Genomic DNA, 25,639 nt, shown 5'->3' with positions numbered 1-25,639 from the left:
CATGCGCGGACTTTCAATTTGCATACCCGATCAGTGATTGAAGCAGGGGCCTCAGTGGTGGCGCTGGCTCCAGCTATCGTCATCATGTGATGAAGTAAACGGACAGCTACGATATGGCCCGGGCGAAGCTCGTGGCGAGGAAAAACTTTTTTGCCACTCATTGGGTATATTAGCTTCGTGGAGCATACAACGCAGAAGCTAGCCCCTGCCTCTCGAAGCTTTCGGCACCAGCTTCCACCGCTGCCCACCTCATACATCCACGCCCAGCGCCATCTCCTGGTTTTATAAAATGTCGCTCCATGGTGGCCCCTGTCAACTTTTAATTGACTGATATGGTGTTTGGTTGAACTGTATACGGGCAATCCTTCAATCGTATTGGTCAAAAACTCACGAGTCTTTACCAAAGCTGTAGCGAGCTTTGCGTATTTATGACATTTATACAATTATATATGTACATATTTTTTAAGGGGGAGACTTCCTCACACCGGAAATCCGGAAAACTTTAAGCCCTGTTAGTAGGATTCACTTTTCTGAATTAATCATATTTGATAAGTTATGAATAAAATTACTTACAGTATGAAGAACTGTGATACTTCTAAGTGATATTCGTTTGTCCTGATGTTGCAGTAACATTTCTCTCCGGCTGCATGCTATTGCATGTCCGACAGGCCACCATGTACCTCAGAAAGCACTGGGCGACAAATTTTACCGTGTCCTTTGAATTCGTTTCACTGACTGTCAAGCCAGTCCTTTCAATTTTACCACTCACGTCTGTATTTTTGCACCCTTTGCTTTTCAATGGGACACTGGGCAGAGTACCAGCTGCAGCCACAGGTACAGACATGTTAACTTCTGATTTCCTGTGACTTTCTGTCACCCAGTTAATGATGGGCTCTTATTTTATGCTTGAAATCAACCAACTGCTGTTTCTAGGGGGCAGATGCAAAGTCATGTTGAATTCAGGCAGAGTGGTGCTGCGTTCAAGGCAAACTGAAAATATAGGACACATCGCGTCCTGTATCGATTCATAAAGGAACGCAACGCTGTCGTGGAAAATACGGGACGATTCCGTATTTTACGGGACGGTTGGCAACCCTAGTTAGAATGAACATTAGCACAAACAGTTTAGCTCCTGTGTTAGCCTTTAGCTCGGACTGTATCACTGACACATTTATCTTTCTTCTACTCTCCTCTCCTTTTTCTGTCTGACAGTTAGGCTCCAGCATCGGTACTACAGTACTACAACAGTAATCACAGAAATCGTATTTAAATTGAAAAAATAAACAAATGGAAGAACAATGGGGGCTCATGGCTTCGTCGTGTACATCACGTTACAGGCCTGAGCCCCTGATAAAGTCCTCAACATTTTACCAACGATTTGTATCTTGAGTTCGTGGCTGACGAAAAGAAACGGATGTGATTTGTGTATATATTCAATCGTATTAGGTCAGAGCTTATGTCTATCAACCTCAACTACTGGCTCGACTCCCCGAAACACTATCAGACACATTTTCAGGAACTAACCTGCTCTGTGCAGCTTTATCTCAGGGATTAAAATCACATCCAGTAGTTCTCTTTGTCGCTGCAGCTCCTCTTCGTATCCAGATACTGTTCGAGCGAGCAGCCGCCGCTCGAATAAATCGTTAAGATCCTGAAATCTGGACATCTCCTCACACCCAAGACCCGAAGGAGGAAGAGAAAACTAAACGGTGATGCCTTTCTCTGAAGAGAGTATTCTTCTTCTTCTTCTTCTTCTTCTTCTTCTTCTTCTTCTTCTTCTTCTTCTTCTTCTTCTTCTTCTTCTTCTTCTTCTTCTTCTTCTTCTTCTTCGGTGTTTCACGGCAGTTGGCATCCATGACGTTGCATTACTGCCATCTCCAGTTACTCATCCTTTACTGCCGTTCATTTATATTTTATTAAAAAGTCCAGTCACAGTCAAAAAAGTCATCACCTCCTCTCTTCCCTGCGTACCTTCTGCATCACTCAATAATACTTTTGACACTTGTCCCTCCTCTTCCTATTCTTTTTAACTTTTCCATCACTATTCCTCTTTCTTGTCTGTATCTTTCTTGTCTGTCCTCTGTTTCTTATTGCTCTTACTCTATTTTGTATTGAATATAAATGCCTTCCTTTTGTCTCAATGTTCCAGTTTTGTTGCCACATTTGAGTAATCTTGTCCCATACAATACTTTTACCTTCTGACTTTGACAGTTTAATATCTGCTTCAATATGTGTTCTTTTCACTGCCTCCTTTGCCAGCTTATCTACTCTTTCATTTCCAATTATACCCATGTGAGCAGGGACCCATAAAAATACAATTTTAAATTTTCCTTTCAGACTTTCACAAGATGTCCATATTTTAACTACTAGCTCTTGGCGAGATCTTGCTTCACCTGTACCAATACCAGGGGCGTATTTAGTGGTTTGGGGGCCCAAGGCAAACCCAGTCAATGGGGCCCTCCATGTCCTTGTAACTCATCTTGCTCAGAGCTAGACTGGCATTCCCTGGGTCCACTGTCTCTTTCCCAGAATCAAGGCACGAGACAGTGCTAATCTTGTACACGGTAACTTAACGCAACTAAATGCATTTCCTCAAGTTCTGTACTTTAGTTTGATTTTGAAAAAAGTGAATACATAATTTAGTCCACTTTGTCCTGCATCTGCAATCCTTTATGGTCAACTGACAGCTTATTTGTCCCACAGTGGGGGATTTGCAGAGTAACAGTAATAAACAAGAAAGTATGAAGTGAAAAACATTACAATAGGTAAATATTGAAAAAATAATTTAGTAAAGAAAAATATGTAAATATCAAGCACAACATAAAACTGAAAAAAAAAAAATCTACTGAAAGAGGTGATATTTACAGTTACCATACTTTTTGGTACTATTATTTTAAAGTTAATGTGTTTTTATTTGACCCCCTGTCCAGTGAGTAATAAATGAGATTTTGTACAATAATGTTTATCACCAACTCAAAAAGTTTGATTTTGAGAAAATGATCCTATTTCCTGGGCTAGATAAAGTCCTTAAAATCCTAAAAGTCTGATATGTTTATCTCAGATCTCAGAGCAACATTTTTTTAAATTCCCACTTGGTTGAAAATAAGAAAAAAAATGGGGAAAAAAGTGTTTTACCACTTTCTTCCTGAAATAAATTTTCAGATGTGTTGTAACATGGAATAGCCCATTGAATAAGAAGGGAGGGGGAGTACCCAAAACCATCATTAAAGATTAAGCCTTTTGATTTATTTTGAAGCATGTGAAGTGAGATTTAGAAAAAATAAATGCTTTAAATTGAAGAGAACTTCATAAATCAGTTTTTAAGAGATGCATTAGGGGCCCCTGGGAATCTTGGGGCCCCAGGCAACTGCCTGTGTTTGCCTAATTGTAGCTATGCCCCTGACCAATACTAGTCAAAGCACTCACAGCAAATAGCTCAGCAGCAAAAACACTGATGTGATCAGATGTTTTCTTACTGTACCCAAAATTAATACTTGGTACTGCAACAGCTGCACCCGTTGCTCCAGTGAGAGGTTCCTTTGATCCATCTGTAAAAACTTGAACCCAATCTTAACATCTGTTTCCTACTAGGTGTTAAAATTTATGAACTAAGTCTGTTTTATTCTTATCTTTCTTGATTTGCAACAGCTCAAAATCTATTGTTCGCCTCTCATACAACCAATGAGGTCTTTCAGGCCATACTACAGTGTTAAAAAACTCCTTTTCAAACACACCCATATCTTTAGCTATTTCATTTCCTTTCCACCGGAAACTGTCTTTTGTCATTCTTTCCTTCTCTCAACATACCTGCAGTACACTTTTTGCAGGATGCTCATCACCCTGCCCTTTAATGTTAATCCAGTAGTGTGCCATCAGTTGTTTCCTTCTCAAGTACAGTGGCATTTCCTCTGCTTTCACCTGAAGTGCACATACAGGGGATGACCTGACTGCTCCTAAACACAATCTTAACATCTAACCCTTCCAGCACTGTTCTTGTCGCTGAACCATATACTATGCTCCCATAGTCCATCCTGGATCTGATTAGGGTCACATAAATCTGCTTTAGTGACACAAAATCTGCACCCCACCGCAGTCCCATCAGGCACCTCATTACATTTGGTACTTGTTTACACTTACTAATCATTTGACTCACTCAGGTTAATCTTTGATCAAACTGCACTCATAGGAAGAGGAAACTTTTAACTCTCTCTATTTCTTCACCATACATTTTTAGACTGCAATTTGTTAGTTTCTTTCTTGTAAAAAACAAACCTTTTGTCTTTTCCATTGAAAGTTTAAATCCCCATCTTGTTCCCCATCTCTCAACTTGATTGATTCCCTCCTGTAATTTTCCTAACAATATACGCAAAATTCCTTCCCCTCATCCACAAAGCACCATCATCTGCAAATAAAGATCTCCCAATTCCACATGGAACACTTTCAAAAATATCATCAGTCACTATTGAGAAAAGTGTTGGACTGATTACGCTCCCCTGTGGTATACCATTTTCAACTTGATATTGATTGGATATTTCTCCTCCTATCTTCACTTGAATAGTTCTTCTGTTCAAAAAGTCCATTACCCTCCAATTCCTTTTAGGTGAAGCTTTATCAGAAGACCCTCTTTCCATAACATGTCATATGCTTTCTCAACATCAAAAAACACTGCTCCTACTGTCTCTTTAATCATTTGTGCTTTCCGAATTTCCTACTCTAAACACACCATTGGATCCACTGTCTGCCTCCCTTTCCTAAATCCACTTTGATAAGGGGCCACTATGTTTTTGCTCTCTAACAAGAATACTAGCTGCTCATTTACCATTCTTTCCATTATTTTACATATATGTGATGTAAGAGTTATGGGTCTATAATTTCCTGGCTTGCTTGCATCTTTCCCAGGTTTCCGTATTGTAATAATGATTGCTTCCTTCCAGCTCTATGGTAATTTCCCTTCCTCCCACATCCTATTATACAGTGTCAACAGCTTCTCAAGGCTTCTGTTACTTAGATATTTGATCATACAGTAACATATTTCATCTTTACCTGGTGCAGTTTGACCAGCTCTACTAAGACCTCTCTTCAACTCATCCATAGTAAAGGGAACATTTTCCACTCCATGAAAATTAAGTTTTCTACAGAGTGCTTCTGCATTTTCTGCTTTTGTTCTTTCTCTAACTCTTTGACCTTCTTTTGATAAGTTGTTTGTGCTATGTACTTTAGCAAAAATGCCTGCCATCATCTCTGCTTTTTCTATATTTTTAACTGCTGTGATGCTTCCCTCTATTAGGACCGGATAACTCCACTCTCATCTGTCCCCTCCCATTTTCCTAATTGTCCCCCACACTTCACCTACCTTCGCTGAGCTACCTATTGAGTAACAAAACTGCCTCCAATGATTCCTTTTGGCCTGCCTTATTGTCCTTCTCACTGCAGCCTGAGCATGTTTATACTGAATAAAATGCTGGAAATTGTGAGTTCCTAACTTGTGGAATTTACCCCTGTAGGACTAATAAAGGTATATCTTAACAGCAGCATTACATTCTTGATTCCACCACAGAACCAACTTATTTGTTTTGAAATTCTGGCTGAGAGGAATAGAGGCTTGAGCGGCCTTGTAGATCATCGAGCCAAGTGATTTATTCCACTCATCAATGGAGTCATCAGAATTGATTTCTCCTATTAACTTACTTGTTTCCCTTTGAAAAAAACCCATTTAGCAGAAGAAAATTTATATCTAGGCACATTAACTTCCAATTCTATGCTCAGTTTTTGACCAAACCTACAGAGAATTGGGAAATGATCACTACCCAGAGTACCTGTCAAGGACATCCTGCTCTCCAGCTCTGACCAAGTTTGAAGAAGCAAAGGAAAGGTCAGTACGACTAGTCTTATTTCTACTCATGTCAAACCTGGTCGTCCTTCCATCATTAATGTCTACCAAACTAAATTTTCCCAAAAACTCTTCCATGACTCTTCCATTGCTGTCTTTGTTATCACCGCCCCATAGGACCATAAACACATTCCATTATTTTATCAAGTTCATGCACACTCAACTGTTTACAAAGATTAAATAAATTAATAACTGTTATACCATGGTCAGTGAGAATTCCAATGTCAACTGGCGTGCCTTAGATTGGTCTAAGGCACGCCAGTTGAAAGTTAGTTCGGCAAGTTAAATCACCGTTGTATCACTCCGCTGTGCGCGTTACCATAGCAACGCGTCACACACATTTCAACGCATGTGAGGGCAGCCTGCGCTCCTACTAGACACCGTCTCTATAAAACCTGGCTCACACTACAGGATTCTCGCCCAATTTAACCCAGATTCGGTCCTCCCGCCAATCGGGGAAGAAATCTGGTCGGGGACTAAAATCAGGCCCGACGTTCAGCCAAGATTATCTTCTAGTGTGAGCGGTTGACAGATGAATCTTTAGCCCCACGATCGTCTCACAGACTCGTCGGAGCCGCCCCGATAATTTTCAAACATGTTTGATGTTTATCTGGATGATTACAACATTCATTCTCACTGAGGATGACAACAGACAATTGGAAAGAGCCCCAGAGACCGGACAACAGACAACACACGCAGGCTGAAAGTGAAACTGAAAGGCTCCAGGTCAGCTGACTACGCGCTCCACTGGCCCACTCGAGCTAGTTCAATAATGCCTTTAAAAATAACACATAACCACGCCATTTTCAGTAGCAAACTGTTGTTTTATCAGTGATCAGTGTGAGATCATGCCATTATTGGCTGATACAGCAACAGTTTCACCTCTGTCCCTCTGCGTGCGCGTAATGGATGAGAGGCACCGCTGCAGACAGCTCCGCTTCTCTCTCCTCCTGTCCCACCAGTGCGCTAAAAACCTCAGATCAAACAACTGAGCACATGTGGTCCATCACTCTCTCTGGTCAAATTATTCATCATTTCTTTTAAAGTTTACAGTTTGTGGGACCATGGTATAAGCGGATTAAACAACGAGGAAGCGTGCATTAGACCGTTCTAAGGCACTCCGCGGAGTAACACCACTCCACGTCGTGCCTTAGAACGGTCTGATGCAAGCTTCCTCGTTGTTTAATCCTTACTTATAGCTCAATCTTTTGTTTGAGAAATTTTCACAATGGGACTGATGAGTATTTGATATTGTCTCTTTCCCACATGAAGTCAATCAGAGGATAAACCTGTCACCATGACAGACACACACAGATAGATAGATAGATAGATAGATAGATAGATAGATAGATAGATAGATAGATAGATAGATAGATAGATAGATAGATAGACAGATAGACAGATAGATAGACATAGCTATCAATTCTGGTTTTACCCTTAAATTCATCAACAAATCTTTTTAATTCTTGACCATTAACAATCAAACTCCGGGCATTCCACTGAAAAACGTAAAACATGAAGATGCTGATCCACAGCATCATTGCTCTCGATCTGCTTCTCCATACTATCAGTCCTCGCCATCTGAGAGCTTCCAAGATGCTGTTTCTCTGTCACGTATTCATGAAGCTTTTCTGGAGATAACTGACTTCAGCCAAGGAAACATTCAGTTGCCCCAACTACAATTTTAATCACATCAGATCTCCCTCCAATTGATTTCGCTCCGACCAAAACATCTATTACAAAAGCCAGAAAAGCATCCCTGCCCAGAACCAGCATATCTGGGGACATCACTGGCAGGGCTGGGAAAGCCTGCTGGCTCCTCAACACTGTGCTGCTCAGCTTTATGTTTTGAGCTCCAAACTCTATTTATTTATTTTTTTTATTTAACCTTTACTTAACCAGATAAATCCCATTGAGATCAGGATCTCATTTACAAGAGCAACCTGGCCAAGAGGTCAGCAGCACACACCAGATGACAATAAGAAATGAAGAAATAAAATAAAGTACATTGAGGCAATAAATGACATCTAGAAACAACAAATTGGCAATGGGTGAGCAGTAATTTTTCAAGGACAGCTACAATTAGAAACACAGGCATTGTTTATGGGATTCTCGCTGTCTGGTGAGCAGGATAGAACGAAAATCTTTGAGTGACACCAGTTCAGCCATTTTCAGTTCAGTCTGTATCGTGTTCCAGGCTGTTGGGGCCGCATAAGAAAAAGCTCTTTTTCCAAAGTCAGTTCGGACTCTGGGGACGTGTAAATGATAGACTGCACAAGAGCGTAAGGCATAGGTGCTTTTCGACTTCTGCAGCAGTGAGCATAAATAGGATGGTAATATACCCAGAAGAGATTTATAAATCAGCATCCAGTGGGTATACCTCTGGGAGCTCAAGGAGGGCCACTCAGCTTTAGCTTAAAGGTCACAATGATGAGTGAGACGCCCACAGCCAGTAACGAAACGTAATGCACAATGATATACAGTGTCCAGAGCCCGGAGACATTTGGTTGGGGCACTCATGTATAGAACATAACCATAATCAATCAACGATAAAAAGGTTGCAGAAACAAGATATTTTTGTACTCTGAGGGAGAAACAGGATTTGTTTCGGTAGAAAAATCCAAGTTTTGCCTTCAGTTTACGGAACAGATTAGCAATATAGCGCCGTGTTTGACATCCTCCATGCAAGAGACCTTATTTTGATCTCGATTGATCTGGATTTGCTTGGCTTGAATAAAATGTTCACACCCTCGAAATGCTGCCATATGCTTTCCTTTATTTTGATCTTGCCCGCACTTTGCACATTTGCGTTTGCCCTGGCAGGAGTTGGCTGTGTGTCTAAACCGACAACAATTAAAGCAAAGCAGAGGCCTAATGTACTCTCTCACTCTGTAGGCCATACTTCCCAAATACATCACCTCTTGGAAGATCACTTCCCGCAAAAGTTAGCAGCACTGGCGGGTCCCTTTCATCTACCTCCTTCTGTTTAAAACGCACAACACTGTCCACACTTCCTCCTTTAATTTTGTCTAAGATCTCCTGCTCAGACAACTCAGAGTACACGCCATATATCACACCTTTGGGACCTTTTTTTCTCATTGGGAACCACTCTCTCCACTTCGTCACTATTTTCCCATTGCTTTTGATTCACGCAGCAAACTCTGAGAATCCCATTGGACAGAATCTTGGCTTGAAAGCCCTTTCTTATCTGGCTCTCCACAGCCGTAGTAACTCTCAGGGGGTTTAACACCCTAAATCCGCTCTCTCCTGGTTTCTGGCCTTTGACTTTAAACAATACGACCAGCTCTTCAGGATTCACAATGCCCGTTTTCCTCAATTTATTTTCTGCTCCTGCCTCCAACATTTCTGGTCTTTCCTTCCCCCTCTAGTAGTCATAAACTACTTTTCCCCCACCGGTTACACACTCACACCAAACACTTTCACTCACAAACACCTGTGAAAAGTCCCAAACTAACCCTCCTCCTGACCAAGCTTGGAAGGCATGCTGAGAACCGGGTAGTTGCACAGAACCCAAAAGAAAGCAGGAGGCAGCAAAGACATTGATCAATGATTTTATCAATGCTGATGTGAGTGGTGCAGTTCCCAAAATCCAGTGAATAAGTGAGAGCTTTTGGCAGCGTGGAAGACTGGGCAGAGGAGTAGGAAGCACGTGGAGGCACTGGAGGAGAGAGGAGCAGAAGCAGGAAGTTAGACGAGCTTCCAACATACACCAGTGGGGAACCCTCAGGGCCTTCAAGGTATTCAGTGAAGGCCTAATAAAAAATATTGAAAGAATTTTTGTAATCCTAAATAATTATTTTAATTCTTTATTTTGTTTTATTTTCTTTTTATTTATTTATTTTACTCAATGAAATCATAGCAATGAGTTTTATATTATTTTTATAAACTTGTCCTGGCAACAATGGGTTAATATAACTAAATGGAAAATGGACCAATCACAATTTTCCTGTTGATGGTATCTGGGTAAATCAGCGACACATTCTGGCAGGCAGGGCCTTCAGTAACTGCAACGAATGCCTGTGTAACTCAAGCGAATGTGGCCACAATTTGACAATGACAGCTGTCTTAGCCAATCATATTTTGTTAAGTTGTGGGCGGGATCATTTCCTGACATCCTCCGGGTATTCGCGAATACTTACCAAACACCGCCTCCCTGCTCCTCTGCACTTAGACGGGGCACATTTTACTTGACCAAAAACACAAATAAACAAACTCCCACCGAAAAAATCTGATATCGGTCTGCATTCACGCTTTATTTAGAGAATTTTCAGCGCGTTACTTTCACACAAAAACACCGCTAAATAAGGCTCTAGTTCTCATTGTGTAGTAAAACGCCGCTACCTCCGCTGCAGAGCCACAGCTGGCTACGAGACTCTCGCCGCTTAGTATATCAGTCCGCGCGCAGCGTGCAAGATATAAACAAACGCAGGTAGTCTGCCAGGACGAAGAGACACGATGAGAACTAGAGCCTTATGTAGCGGTGTTTTGTGTGAAAGTAACGCGCTGAAAATTCTCTAAATAAAGCATGAATGCAGACAGATATCAGATTTTTTCGGTGGGAGTCCGTTTATTTGTGTTTTTGGTCAAGTAAAGTATGTCCCGTCTGAGTGCAGAGGAAAGAACCTGACGAGCAGGGAGGGGGTGTTTGGTGTGAGCGCTCTGGGCTTCTGCTGCACAAAAACACTGCTGTAGGGGTAATTTCTGCCCTAAACCTTGTGATAGGACCCAACTTGGTCCATCCCGGAGTATCACTTTAATGGATAAGCGCCGAACTGTAGCTGTGAGTGAGTGAGGAAAAAAGAGAAGATCTAGTTGGCAGAACGTGAAGAGAAATGGCGGAAAGTAATGGAGAAGACTGTGTGGTTGTTGGATTACTTGAAACTCCGTTTTTTGTTTTTTTGTTTTTTTTTCAATTTTACATCTTAATTTTTTTAATTGTTTGAAGTTGTGTTAGGTGTTGCAGTGTTCGGGCACATGATAAATTTGTAATCCCACAAAACTATCAATATACTGAACTTCCATGTCACATGATTTTGGCTATTGTTTTTATTTCTTGGTTTGATTGTTTATTGCCACGTGTGGTCCCATGGTCCTACTGAAGGCCCAGTGGCTGGGGCCACGGTTCGCCACTGACATACACGATCTTACAACTATACTCAAAAAACCGGCAGTGTTACCTCAGTAAGGATGGGAACACTCTGGCGCCTGTCTTCTGCTGCAGCAGTCCTTAAGTGCATCCACCAAATGCTGGTGATTGCAGGCAGGTGTGCAGGGGAATCAGGTGCAGGTGTGCAGCAGTGAGGGAGGAGCTAGGAGTACAGTCTGACCTGCAGGGGAGTACAGGGTGAGGCCCAGACCGTGGTGAAAGAGATCACCACACGTCGGTCAATACCCCCACACACAATCCCCCCCAATACTCGTTCAGAATCAACAATTACACTAGCAGATAATTCTGCATAAAACAAAGAGACGATACTGAGAATGAAACTTTCAGCCAAACCAGATCAGCTGTCCGCGTCTTCAACCGCGCGCATCGACTCCTGAAGAGAGTTTCAGAAATAGCTGACGGTTAGTGATGTTACGTTTGTGAACATTCCGTTTAAAATTAATGATGTGAGTGAACTTATTCTATTTTATTTTGACATTATTGTAAATACCCTCTTCTAATCCTGATTTTACCTAACTTATGATTCACCCTTGTTTCACTTTTAACCTTTTCACTTATACCCTTTAGGCCTTTAATTGTTTTATCTTGTGCTCATATCTTTGCTTAATTTCATTATTCTGTCATTAATTTGTTCATATTTATTTTACAATGTTATATATTTATATTTGATGTTCTAATTTTGTTTGTAACTGCCTTTTGTTGCCCTTTCCTTTTCCTTCTTTCTCTTACTGAGACTTGTGTTTTTAGCTTTTATTTCTTTCCTCATGGTCTCATATTATGTTGTATGTTTCTTGTATTCTCTGGGACCCTGAATTTGCGCATGGTTTCTTTCTGCTCGAGTGCCTCTGAGAACGGCGTGTTTTGTTTTTGTGTTTCTGTGCTTTGTTGTTGTTGTGTTTTCTATAGAAGTACTTTGTTAACTTTAGTTTTTAAAAGGTGCTATACAAATGAAGTTATTATTATTATATCTTTTTGAAAGTACCATATTTTGAATGATTTGATGTGATCCTAATTCTTTCTTTTTTCTCTGCAAATACTAAGAAAGATTTCTTTACAGCATTCTTGAATTCCTGTTTCCATGGCTTTTATGAGCTGGAAGCCCAAATTATGTAAAAATAAATAAATACTTAAAATCATTTAAATTGTAGGCCCTGAATCTATGATCAATGAAAGTTTAAGTTTTTGGATGGAATTATGTAAATAACTAAACTTTTACTTGATATTCTAATTTTTTGAAAAGGGTCTTTATGTCAATTACAGGCCAAACCCCCTGAAACCTTTACAGCTCCCTTTTTGTTTTCCTTTCTCTGTCTCTCTCTCAACAGTTGTTTTTGCACCTTAATGTAAAATGAAGGACTCTTGTCTAGTATAAGATAGTACACCATGGTACACCAAACTGCTTTATAAAAGAAGACGTTCATATGTATCATGTTTATAGACACAAATTTATTTTAATATGCTTTTCACATTCTTTCAATGACTTTCAATAATACATACTTTATAACTCTGAAGACAAAGAAAGTCTACTTCATTCAAATCAGGTGAAGAGGTCTTCCTCCAAACTGTGTGTTGACCTGTGAAGCTTCAGCTGAAGGGGAAAGAAAGAACCACAACCAAACAGCTGAGAAGAGACCTTCAGTGATGAACAATCATGTGTGCTCAAACGTACTTTGTAGTTCAATCCTTTCCTGCATTCAGATCAGCTGCCGGCAGGTTTTTCTTTTGTGTGGACAAGCAAATGCCCTTTCAGACTAACTTTTCGGCTGAATCCTTCTCCACACTCAGAGCAGCTGAAAGGTTTTTCTTTGGTGTGGACAAACATATGTGTAGTCAAACTTACTTTATATTTAAACCTTTTTCCACATTTGGAGCAGCTGAAAGGTTTTTCTTTGGTGTGGACAAACATGTGTCTGACTACATGTGCTTGAGCAGTAAAACCTTTCCCACACTCTGAGCAGCTGAAAGGTTTTTCTTTTGTGTGGACTAACATATGTCTAGTGAGACTTTCTTTGCGACTAAACTTTTTTCCACACTCAGAACAGCTGAAAGGGTTTTCTTGAGTGTGGCCGAACATGTGAAAAGTCAGATATCGTTTGTAATTAAAGCTCTTTCCACACTCAGAGCAGCTGAAAGGTTTTTCTCCAGTGTGGACTGACATATGCCTGCTTAAATCTCGTTCGTAATTGAATTCTTTTCCACACTCAGAGCAGCTGAAAGGTTTTTCTTGAGTGTGGACCAACATATGTGAAGTCAGATGTGTTTCACGGTTAAATCCTTTTCCACATTCAGAGCAGATGAAAGGTTTTTCTTCGGTGTGCACAAACATATGTGCAGTCAAAAGTGCTTTATATTTAAACCCTTTTCCACATGTGGAGCAGCTGAAAGGTTTTTTTTGAGTGTGGACTAACATATGTTTTTTCAGACATGCTTTATCATAAAATCTTTTTCCACACTCAGAGCAGCTGAAAGGTTTTTCTTCAGTATGGTTTAACATATGTGTAGTCAAATGTGATTTACGGATAAATTTTTTTCCACACTCCGAGCAGCTATGGGGTTTTTCTTCAGTGTGCACAAACATATGTTTAGTCAGATTTCCTTTATGGTTAAATCTCTTTCCACACTTAGAACAGCTGAAAGGTTTTTCCTGAGTGTGGACTAACATATGTGAAGTCAGATGTGTTTTATGGTTAAATCTTTTTCCACACTCAGAGCAGCTGAAAGGTTTTTCTTTGTTGTGCACCAACATATGCCTGACTAAACTTCGTTTATAATAGAATCTCTTTCCACACTCAGAGCAGCTGAAAGGTTTTTCTCCAGTGTGGACTAACATATGTGAAGTCAGACTTCGTTCATGGTTAAAAAATTTTCCACACTCTGAGCAGCTGAAAGGTCCTTTAGAGTGGACTAACATGTGTGAATTCAGATGTGTTTTTTGTTTAAATTTTTTTCCACATTCAGAGCAGCTAAAGGGTTTTTCTCCAGTGTGGTTGAACATATGAACTGTCAAATTTTCCTTATGGTTAAATCTCTTTCCACACTCAGAGCAGCTGAAAGGTTTTTCTTGAGTGTGGACTAACATGTGTCTGACTACATGTTTCTTTAAAGTGAAACTTTTTCCACATTCTGAGCAGCTGAAAGGTCTCTTTTTTGTCAGCGAAACCACATGATTGGTTTTATCAGGCACAGGACAATTGTGCGCTTTTACAGTCCCTGCTTTTTTGTTTGTGGCAGATTTTGATATTTTAAGACAGTCTCTGGTCTCCTTCCAATTATCTGCTTCAGTTTCAGACCCTGATCCAGTATCTGATGAGGTTTCAGTCTGAACCTCATTCTCTAAATTCTTTTCTGGATCTGAGCTCCTTGCTGGTTCTGGTCTTCCACAGTCCTTTCCACCAGCTGCTGTTTCCATGTGGTCAGTGAGTCTCTGATGAAGCAGTGAAGACTCAAGTTCCTCTTCATCATTTTCACTCTTCATATGGACTGAAGGAAACAGGACCTTGGTATCAGCCTCCTCCAGTCCTTGAAGCTGCTCTCTCCTCTGACTGATCCACACTTCCTCCTGTTCCTCTTTAATGAGTGGGGACTCATTATTCTCCTGGTCTGGATAGAGGCTCCTCTCCTGCTGCTCAGGGGGAAGCTCCTTTTTCTTCACCATTAGTAGCTGAGCATCTGCAGGACACAGTGAGCAATTATTGATGAGATATTAGATCATCTTCCTGATGGAAAAGAAAACCTGAAAAAAAAAACCCTCAGGATCTTTATTTTCAGCTCTGCTGCTAAACTGTAATGACAATCTCATTTACTGGACCAATGATTACAGAAGCCTCCTGCTTGTTGACACTCTGGGCCTCATTCACAAACAGTGCGTACACACAAATTTGTGCCTTAATCCTGCGTGCAAATGTTTGACCCACAAATCTGTTATTCATCAATATATTCTTCCTTGAATTTGTTCTTACTCTTTGAACAAATATAGAAGCTCCTCAGACCATACGTACACTCAAATAGGGCTGGGTGATTATGGTAAAAATAAGAATCCCGATTATTTTAAGTGATATTTTAATCACAATTAATATACACAATTATTCATTTATTCAAAAACTTCAGTACTGATTTAAACACAACTTTAAAGAACCAGCAAGTGGCACATACAGTATTATTGATACACATAAGTCACACACACTCGCTGTGGCTGCACATGGAACACAGAAAAGCTATGAAGCACAGGAACTTGCATACATCTACACTGTGTGGCATATTAATTGTTTTCCTTCGACTATATTGTTTTTATGATTGTCAGATGGCAAAATTGAAATCACAATTAAAATCCGATTAATAGTCCAGCCCTATACTCAAATGGTGACGACCAGCTCTCTCAGAAATGTAAACACAGACTCTTTCACTAAATGCACAACATACTTTAACTACTTTCAGTAAAAGGAAAAGGCTTTTAAAACAATTCACGAAACTGTGAATTGACTAAATGTATCAAATAACCATGAAACTGGTGCATATTCACCTTATTATACATATAACAGTGAATCTGAAATAAAATACTTAGTTTCTTTATTTAAAATGTCACAATGTTCATTGTAAAATGTCACAGTTTTGATGTTAATGATATGGTTTGGTTTGGTAAATGAAGCGTCTCTAATGGAGGTCAGTTATAAAGACATTATTATATGATTTATTTAGGGATGCTGGTCATTTTATTCTTGAACTGATACAGATAACTGATAACTTTCCGCTTCTAAAGGCTGTAACCGATAACTGTTGACCGATAACACACACTCTCAAACATGCATATATTTACCTAAGATCATGACATGAATTATATGGAAAAAACCCCAAAAAATTTTAAAATTGCAGTAGGGCTGCAGCTATCAAATCTTTTAGTATTCGAGTATTCTACAGAAAATTCCATTGATTAATCGAGTATTCGGATAAAAACATTTTTGTTTAGTTAAAGAGCAGTTATTTTTCAAATGAAAATTTGTTTCAAGCAAATGTAAAATCAAGTGACTTTGGGTGATAAATTTGAAGTTCTGAATAGATATAAGACATTTCAACTAGGAATTCAAACATTCTTGAAAGATTTTGAGTCTTTGCAGTGTTCAGACTAAGATGATGATCCCTGCTGTATTGGAGCACATATGGCTCTAATACTACTTGATATTTTATCCTTCATTGACCTGTGAGCTAAACTTGACAACTGCCCAGTTAGCTCTATTATGTTTTTGTTTTTCCATCTTCTTCACTCTTCAGTGCTGTGTTTTACAGATTAACTAAATCACTAAATGATGTTAACAACTCAAGCCTCCGTTAGGGCTGGACAATTAATCAGATTTTAATCGTGATTTCAATTTTGCCATCTGACAATCATAAAAACAATATAATCGAAGAAAAACAGCAGACAGATCTCTGACTGACGCTGTCTCGTAGGAAAGTACAGCAGCGCACAAATATGCACGGATGAGATGGACAGCAGTGGATCATCGGTGTCTCTGCGTCCTGTAAACTGTTATTTTAAACTGATTAATCCAATTAAAAAAGTTGGTGCAGTGTTAATAAACTAAGTTTGTTAGATATCATAATACGAATGTAGGATTCATTCACCTTTAGCCTTTATTGTGTGTAATGGAGACGCCAGTCTATGTCGCTCTCTCACTTTTTCTCATCACTCGTCCTTTTATGCATTGTTTAATCAAGCTTGTAGCTGGATAAATAACTAAAACTCTCAATTTTTTATGAAGTGACTTTGAAAACATTTGCCCTGAGGTAAACTGCTGCTGTAGAATGACGTCAAAGTTGAATTAAATGCAACCTGGCTGTTCAGACCGTGGTCACATTCAAGAAAATCAGATCTGATTTAGTACCACATTTGAAAGTGGCCTGAGTCTGATTTGAAAAGGTCAGATTCAATGTGACTTGTGCTGTTCACACTGTCAGAAACAAATCAGATACAGGTCACATTTGAGCCAAAAAATCAGATTCAGGTCACTTTTGACTTCAGTGTGAACGCAGCCTAAGTCCCATCACTGGCTGGGAGACAATCAAGCATGAATCATACGGGCAGCTTAGCAAACCAAAATAAGTAACTACATTGGTGTTGCAAAAACCTTGTAGAAAATTACAACACCAAAACATTGAACTAAACAATACAATTGTTCGTTTTAATTTACTTATATGAAATGAAGTGCAGTTCTGTTGCTCCACCTTCATTGAATGCATGCGCGCTCCCGCGGCCAGGGGAAACACTTTCTGACAGGGATAAGTACATTGGTACGACACCTGTGCTCAAAGACATGTCAGTGTAACGTTAGTAAATCCTGGTTATAACCTGCCAGCCTCCTTGTAACAAGGTAGAAATATGGGTTTTATCATTAATAGACCGAGGGAGAATGCGAGGCACAGCACAGGACCCGAGACCAAGCAGGGACGCCACAGCTAGCCACCACCTGTGGAGGAGAGTCGTGGAGTACATGCAGCAGCAGAGTGAGGGGCTCTGCTGGGTCTGGCGGTCTCGCACATTAGTACATCTGATGCCGCCACGACCCGCACTGTGGACTACAGGCTGGATATCTTCTATTTAGAGCAGACCTGTGTAAACTGCGGCCTGCAGGCCACATCCGGCCCTTTGTACATCCCTGTCCGGCCCGCGTGAGGCCAATCATAAACATAAAACTCGTGCAAGTGCATATTAGGGATGCAACGATTATAGATTTTGATTGCACGATTATAGGCTGAGGAATAATCTCGGTTTCGTGATAACGATTATCGTACATTAATTTACAACACTGATAATGAACAAATATATAAAATTACATTAATGTTCTTTAGAGCCAATATATCTCTAGCTTTGTATTCCTGTCAGAAATAACAGATTAATCAAATAACACAGTACAAAATAATGAATAAAGATAAACAACAATTATAACTCTTCCATTTGGAATTAAATAAAGTGACCTCTGCTCTGTAAACATCTACGTCAGTGTCAGTGTCTGTCAGTGTCAGTGTTGTTGAACTCTTAGGCTAAAAATGAATAAGAAAAATGAAACAAATAATCCATGCCATGATGAACTATGATTGGATCTGCAGTAATGATTTAAGTTGTAGTTTTTTTAAATATCTGAAATAAAGTATTTTAAGCATTTTTATTAATATAAGACTAAACTTAACTTCATTGATCCCCCAGAGGAAAATGTTATTTGTGTGTAAGTAACTTAAGTTTTATTGTCATTCATGCTGATTTTCAAATTCGTTTTTGATAATCTAATCTATTCTTTAGATAATCTTGATGAATTTATCTAATTTTAAATGTGGTCTGATTAAATTCTGTCTATTATGATCATTGTTACTGTTTGGTTGAAGATTAATCATGATAATGATAACGAATTACATTTATATAGTGTTTTATTCTTGACTGACACTCAAAGTGCTTTACAATTTTTAGTAAAAATAAAAATAGAAATAGGTTGAAAAAAATCTCTTATGATGTGTTAACAGCAACTGAAATGCAATTAATTTGTTCCCATGGTACAGTGCTGGAAGTCTACAAGCTCCTGATGTTATTTTAATGTTTTGAACCTGATATATTAACCTACAATGCCCAGAGTTTATTCAACACAGAGGGGAAGAAGCAGACTGTAACGTTAAATGGTCACTGACAGAAGCCTTGAGGAGGTATTTTGTCCTCCATAGGCAGACACGCTGCTTTGCTGCTGTTTGTTTACACTGAGCTGAAAGCTCTCCTCCCACTGCAACGCCACTGACAGTAGGTGACACGTTTATATTTAACTCCCTATCAACTCAGTATCTATGTAAGTAAAATGCTGTAAACGTTGTTCTTTGTTGGACTTAATAGCGAGGTAAACTGCTACAGCGCCACGCTATTGTTTAACAGCTGTGGCTTTCAGCATCCGGCTTACACGCTGCCTACCACGAGAGGGCACAGTTTGCTGTTGAAACGCAAACAGGATCAGGCTTAACTGTACCAAACCATCCCAAACCGTACTGAACCGACCCGGACTGCTTTGTGGAAACACGGCTTAAGACTCTGAGGACGCGGTCACACTGGGCATCCAAAACGTGCCGTGCCTAAGCCCCCCTGCAGTGTTGTTCCCCAGCAGGAGAGTACAGCCGGCGGTCATACTACCACTATATGAACCAGACTTTAGCGGGTATCAGACACGCGCACAGCCCGCCTACGTCATCGTGAAGCGTCTGTTTACATGAAGCGCGATCTGATCAGAGCCAGCACAATGAGACACAGAAAGCACTGCTACAACTTAAGAGACTTTTGGACTTGTATTAAGTCATTTTCGCCCGACACAGCCCTCTAACACCCCCACTTTGTCTAAAATGATTATCGAGAGATGCGCTCGCCGTGATTATACGTAATGTATCGCACGCGCTGTCCGCGTGCTTGTGCATGAAGTAAACTGTGCCGAAGCCCACCTCTTCGAAGCGTGCCGAAGCACGGAAGGAAATCGTGCTTGAGCACGGTACAGTTGAAGTATAACTGGCCTTTCCAAATGTGCTTTACAGCTGAAGCGTGCTATAGGCACGGCACGATTGGCCAGTGTGACCGCGTCCTGATAAACTCTTCATCTACGAGTGCAGCGCAGTTATCTGTCTCTGGTGTCTCCTGCAGCGCCTTTGGATCAAACCAAAAAAGAGAAAGGGATGGATGGTTTTTGAGTTTTTTGATATAATGCCTAAGTACAGGACTTGATTTGACTTTGAGAAATATTAGAGCTCACAGGAGCAAACTTGAAGTTGGGGGACAATCAGGAGAAATCACAAGCCAGGAGAACAGCAGGAGAAAGAGTTAAAAAAAAAGGAGACTCCCTCCATATTCAGGAATGTTGGCAGCCTGCCAGCACTCTCCATTGGTAAAAGTGAGTTCATGTATGACACAGATTGACAAAGACGAAAACTAAAGACATTTCTCTATCATTTTAGGATTCAATAATTGTTTTTGTTTTCTTGTTTGACCTACCCACCACAATTTTACATAACCTAATGTAAATATTTACAGAGTGCTTTATTCTTCTGATTATCAGTACCAGCTATTCAATATATTCAATTTAGAGCATTTAACAATGGAAGACAGTCGCTGGCCCTCTGACAAAATTCAGGTTTCTCATGTGGCCCCTGGTAAAAATTAATTGCCCAACCCTGATTTACAGTGTGGCTGTTACTGTTGTTGTCTGACAGTTATGTCACCTTACAGTGCAGCTGATGTACGTGTGAATATCTGACCTCAATACCTCCAGAAATGCTCGGCGTCTTTGGGCGCACACTCTGTGCTGGTGAGAGTAAAGACGCAGACAGAAAACTCCATCTCCAAGCTGCTGTTTTTAGTCAGTCAATAAAATAATAAATTAAACCTGAGGTATCCTGAATCACATATTGTTTACTACAGGGTGAAGACAGTTTCAGATCTAACATTGGCCTTTTTTCTGTGAAAGTTGTGAGAGGATGTCCAGGATTCATTAGAGGTGAGTTGTAGTCCATAACTTATAAAAAACAAAGCTACTGAAATTTCAAGCTGAATAAAAAGCAGTAAAGCACATTATGAATTACTATGAAGTATTTATTTTTGTGGTATGTTAAGGGCCGTCAATTCCTCAAATAGCAGTGGATTGACGCAAAAAGTTTGTGGTCTGCATTCAAAACTTGAGGGTCCTGCTTACATTATTTTAACACCACATTCATTTTAGTAGTAGTCTGGTCCTCACAATCTACCAAGCAGAGATAATGTAACCTCACTCTTTATTTACTGATGAACCCTCAATTTGAACAGACCACTGCAGAATAACTGCTGACTGTGGGTTGGAATCAACATTAGCACAAACAGTTTAGCTCCTGTGTTAGCCTTTAGCTCGGACTGTATCAATCTCACGTTTATCTTTCTTCTGCTCTTCTGTCCTTTTTCTGTCTGACTGTTAGGCTCATATGTCCACCATCACTACAAAATTATTAACAGAAATCGTATTTAAATTGAAAAAAGGGACGACTAGAAGAACAATGGGGGTTCGTGGCTTCACCATGTGTTACAGGCCTGAGCCCCTGATAAAGTCCTCAACATTTAACCAACGGTTTGTATCTTGAGTCCGAGGCCGACGAAAAGAAACGGATGTGGTTTCTACGTAAATTAAATCGTATTAGGTCAGAGCTTATGTCTATCAACCTTAGCTACTGACTAGATTCCCCGAAACATTATCACACACATTTTCAGGAACTAACCTGCTCTGTGCAGCTTTATCTCAGGGATTAAAATCACATCCAGTAGTTCTCTTTGGCGCTGCAGCTCCTCTTCGTATCCAGATTCTGTTCTACTTTCTTCCATGTCTCTGGTGACTGCAGTGAGCAGCCGCCGCTCGAATAAATCTTTAAGATCCTGAAATCTAGACATCTCCTCACACCCAAGACTCAAAGAAGGGAGAGAAAACGAAACATCGATGTCTTTCTCTGAGGAGAGTTTCAGAAATGGCTGACGGTTAGTGATGCTACGTTCTTCTTCTTCTGTAAGATTTCCTTCTTCTTCTTCTTCTTCTTTGTGGTGTTTAAGGGCGGTTGGCCACCTTAGAACGGGCATTACCGCCACCTTCTGGCCCCGGAGTGGGCTAGGCTCCAATGACCCTACCTACTTCTCTCTTGTCCTACGTAAATAAATGGAAATTAACAACTAAATAACCAAACTAATATAATTTAATAAATAAACAAATAAATAAAAATAATAAAAATAAATAAATAAATAAACAAACAAATAAATCTATTTAATTGATAATAATGTAATAAAATACATAATAGTCACAATTAAAAAAAAAAAAAATTCCTAAACCCCTTATCCTTATAATCGATCATATATCCTTATGCTCTTGAGAAACTCCACCACCATCTTTAAAGTAGCTCCACCACCCTCACTAAGTATATCCTTCATTTCAAATCCCAGAATCCCCACACTCCTCATTTTGCTCCTCAATTCTCTCCTATATTCTTCATACGCCCTACACCACCGTAATACATGTTCCACTGATTCTTCCTCCTCCCCACACCCCTCACATAGCCCTGTTTGGTGCCTCCCTATCATCTTCAGTGTTTTATTCAGTGCACAATGTCCCAACCTAAGCCTCATCCACACTATTTCATCCCTCCTGCTGCTACTCCTGACTCCCTGTCCTTTAATGCTACATTGTATTTGGTAGAAGTGCCGACCCTTTTCCTCCTTATCCCATCTAGTCTGCCACAGCTGATTTGCTTTCTCCCAAATTATCCCTTCTGCCTCTGCTTTGCTTATTCTAATATGCATTTCAACCTTCTCCTTCTGTAGAGCCCTCTTAGCTAAAGCATCTGCCTCTTCATTGCCCCCCACTCCTACATGAGCAGGGACCCACAGAAATCTTACAATACTTCCCTGATTCATACACCGAGTCATGCACATCAAAATTTCATATAACAAGCCCTGCCTGCTTCCAGAATGGAAGGACCTTAAGCTAGTTAACACTGAAGCAGAATCACAGCAAATTAACATCCTCTCCACCCGAGCATGCTCAGCCCATCTGAGCGCCACCAACACAGCTACCATCTCTACTGTGTACAGTCCTTCTGTTAAGTGACACCCCCCTATCTGACACAACTACTAGTCTCCAGATCCTTCGATCCATCTGTAAATATCAAAATAAAATCCCTATATGAAACCTGAATATGACTCTTAAAAACTCCCACCAAATCCACCCCCCTTCCCGACTTTTTCTTCTCCAACAGCCACCAATCCACCACTGGCCACCTCAGCATCCAGGGAGCCACAACTGGATATACCACAGATGGGCATAACCGTAACTTCCCTACTCCAAACTCTTCTGCCACTTCTTTACCTACTTCTTTAACACCAAAGTTCTTTTTCATACCTTTTCCATTTTCCCAACAGGCCCTTAGCACCCCCATAGTAGGGTGAGAATCTCCATGTCCCTGCAAACTAGACCAATAATTAGCCATCAGCTGTCCCCTCCTTATTTCCAATGGCATTTCATTCATAGCCAGTTGTAGAGCAGACACTGATGTGGATTTGAATGCCCCACTGCAAATCCTTAATGCCTGGGCTTGCAGAACATCAAGCTTCCTAAGATGTGTCTGGGCCGCTGACCCATACACCAAACAGCAGTAATCCAGCACCGACCTCATTAGAGACACATACACTGCCCTCAAGGCCTCACAACTAGCACCCCAACTCCTTCCAACTAAACACCTCATCACATTTAGCACCTTTTCCCCCCTTTCTCCTATCCTCTTAATATGGCTCTCCCATGTCAACCGAGCATCAAATACCACCCCCAAATATTTAAAAGAATCAACCCTCTCCAGCTCTTGTCCATATAATTGAAGCCTGAGACCATCCTTCACCTTCTTCCGTGTAACGAACACAGTCTTCGTCTTCTCCACTGAGAATCTACAGCCCCAATTCAATCCCCACTGTTCCACTTCATCTATTGCTTCCTGCACCTTCTTTACCCCATTTTCCAAACATTTCCCTCTTTTCCACAGAGCTCCATCATCAGCAAATAGGGACCTCCCTATGTCCTCCTGTACCCCAGCAAAAATATCACTAATCATAATAGTAAAAAGAAGAGGACTAATGACACTCCCCTGAGGAGTTCCATTACCAACTAGGAAATGACTGGACAAGACAGATCCAATCCGAACCTGAATCTTTCTATCAGTCAAAAAATCTCTGATCCAATTAAACATTCTTCCACTTACTCCCAACTTATACAGTTTAATCAGCAATCCCTCTCTCCACATCATGTCATACGCCTTCTCTATATCAAAAAATACAGCTATCACTGATTCCTTGTTAGCCTGAGCCTTCCTTACCTCATCCTCTAGTCTAATCACAGCATCCATGGTGTTTCTTCCTCTCCTAAAACCACATTGATATCCCGCAAATACACCTCTCTTCTCCAACACATAATTTAACCTGTCCGTCACCATCCTCTCCATCACTTTACAAATATTTGAAGTCAAAACTATTGGTCTGTAACTAGATGGCAATGTAGGATCCTTACCTGGTTTACGGATCGGCACCACCACTGCTTCTTTCCATCCCTGTGGCAATTTCCCTTCCTCCCATACTCTGTTATAAATATACAACAACACCCCCAAAGCCTCATCCCCCAGGTTTTGCAGCATTTTATAACACACCCTATCTTTGCCGGGAGAAGTAGGTTTGGACTTATTTATAGCTGTTACCATCTCAGCTAATGTAAAAGGTTCATCAAGAATATCATCCCCCCTCTCCTTCCTACCTACCATACCTGAACAAAGACTCAGTGTATCTTCCCTCCTCCTTATTCCTTCTTCAGAAAGATTCTTCAGATCATGCACCCTAGAGAAAGACCGAGCCATAAGCTCTGCCTACTCCCCGTCTGATATGGCTGTCTCTTCACCATACTGTAACACTGGGTATCCCCATTCTCTCATGTCTCCCCCCATTTTCTTTATCACCCCCCACACTTCTCCCACTTGTGTTGTCCGCCCTATTCCACTACAATACCCTCTCCAAGCTACCCTCTTCGCCCTCCTCACTGTTTTCCTCAGCAGAGCCTGGGCTTTTTTATACTGGAAAAGGTGCTGTTGGGAGAGTGTCTTCTTAACTAACTTAAATGCTCTGTTTCTTTCCCTCACCACCTGCTGACATTCCTCAGACCACCATGGGACCAACTTTCTCTCCCTCCCACCTTTTCTCTGGGGTATTGCTCTCTCTGCTGCCTCAATAACCCCCGATGTGAACCCCTTATTTACCTCATCAATATCTGCCAATAAGTCAACCCTAGCTACAATCTCCTCACTAGTCATCTGAAATAAACTCCATTCTGCCTTACCTAAAACCCACCGTGAATTACCACCCTTTCCACCCCTCTCCACCTGACCACCTAGTGTGCACAATATGGGATAATGATCACTACCAATAGTGGACTCAGGCCAAACCTTCCACTGACTCACCCCAGCAAGCGTGGAAGAAACTAATGTCAGGTCCAAAACAGACTCATTACCAGTTGCCCAATTTAACCTGGTCCCCCTACCATCATTAAGGCACACTAATTCTTTCTCGTCCATTAGTTCTTCTATCCTTACTCCATTCACATCTGTCTGAGATCCCCCCCACAGAGTGCTGTGAGCATTAAAATCACCGCACTAAACTACCCTACTTCTATCCTGTCCTTTAACCTCTAACAATTGTTCTAACTCCAACCTCTTACAAGGATTATAGAAATTAATGACCACCATCTCTACTCCTTTATCCCATATTTCCACAACAATATATTCATTATCCACCCCCAGTTCAGTTACCCTAAAAGGAACATCTATGCTAATTAGAGTAAGACACCCTCCACCCCTACCACCATCCTCTTTGTCCCTACGCACCCCCGTGTAACCATATAGTGTATAATCCAGATTCGGCTTTAACCAAGTTTCTTGGATACAAATGATGTCAGGTTTGCACCCCAGTTCCCTCACAAAATGCTTAAACTCCTGGCCGTTGGCCAATAAGCTCC

General features: G+C 40.6%; 2 protein-coding genes across 4 annotated transcripts in view; both read right to left on the bottom strand.

Moving 5' to 3' along the window:
- Positions 1 to 1,859, bottom strand: part of LOC141790582 (uncharacterized) — a 45,292-nt gene extending 43,433 nt beyond the window's left edge. Inside the window, exon 1 of one of the 2 annotated variants that reach the window (XM_074670568.1) lies at positions 1,525 to 1,859. In XM_074670568.1, the coding sequence (XP_074526669.1) occupies positions 1,525 to 1,666 (142 nt within the window). In that variant the 5' untranslated portion in view covers positions 1,667 to 1,859. The remainder of the gene's footprint in view (positions 1 to 1,524) is intronic. The other variant, XM_074670565.1, reaches the window with a different exon arrangement.
- Positions 1 to 21,630, bottom strand: part of LOC141790581 (uncharacterized) — a 52,921-nt gene extending 31,291 nt beyond the window's left edge. The window contains exons 1-2 of one of the 2 annotated variants that reach the window (XM_074670563.1): positions 21,330 to 21,630; positions 12,541 to 14,747 (exon numbers count right to left, since the gene is read on the bottom strand). In XM_074670563.1, coding sequence (XP_074526664.1) covers positions 12,778 to 14,747; positions 21,330 to 21,498 — 2,139 coding nt within the window. In that variant the 5' untranslated portion in view covers positions 21,499 to 21,630 and the 3' untranslated portion in view covers positions 12,541 to 12,777. Of the gene's footprint in view, positions 1 to 12,540; positions 14,748 to 21,329 lie in introns of those variants that run through there. The other variant, XM_074670564.1, reaches the window with a different exon arrangement.
- Positions 21,631 to 25,639: the final 4,009 nt, after the last annotated feature.

Source organism: Halichoeres trimaculatus, unplaced genomic scaffold, assembly GCF_033239565.1.
Source record: "Halichoeres trimaculatus isolate MK-OKI-2021-1 unplaced genomic scaffold, fHalTri1.1 fHalTri1_scaffold_5, whole genome shotgun sequence".
NCBI lineage: Eukaryota > Metazoa > Chordata > Actinopteri > Labriformes > Labridae > Halichoeres > Halichoeres trimaculatus.
The sequence above is the reverse complement of the archived record's forward strand: the minus strand, read 5'-3'. Positions and strand labels throughout refer to the sequence as shown.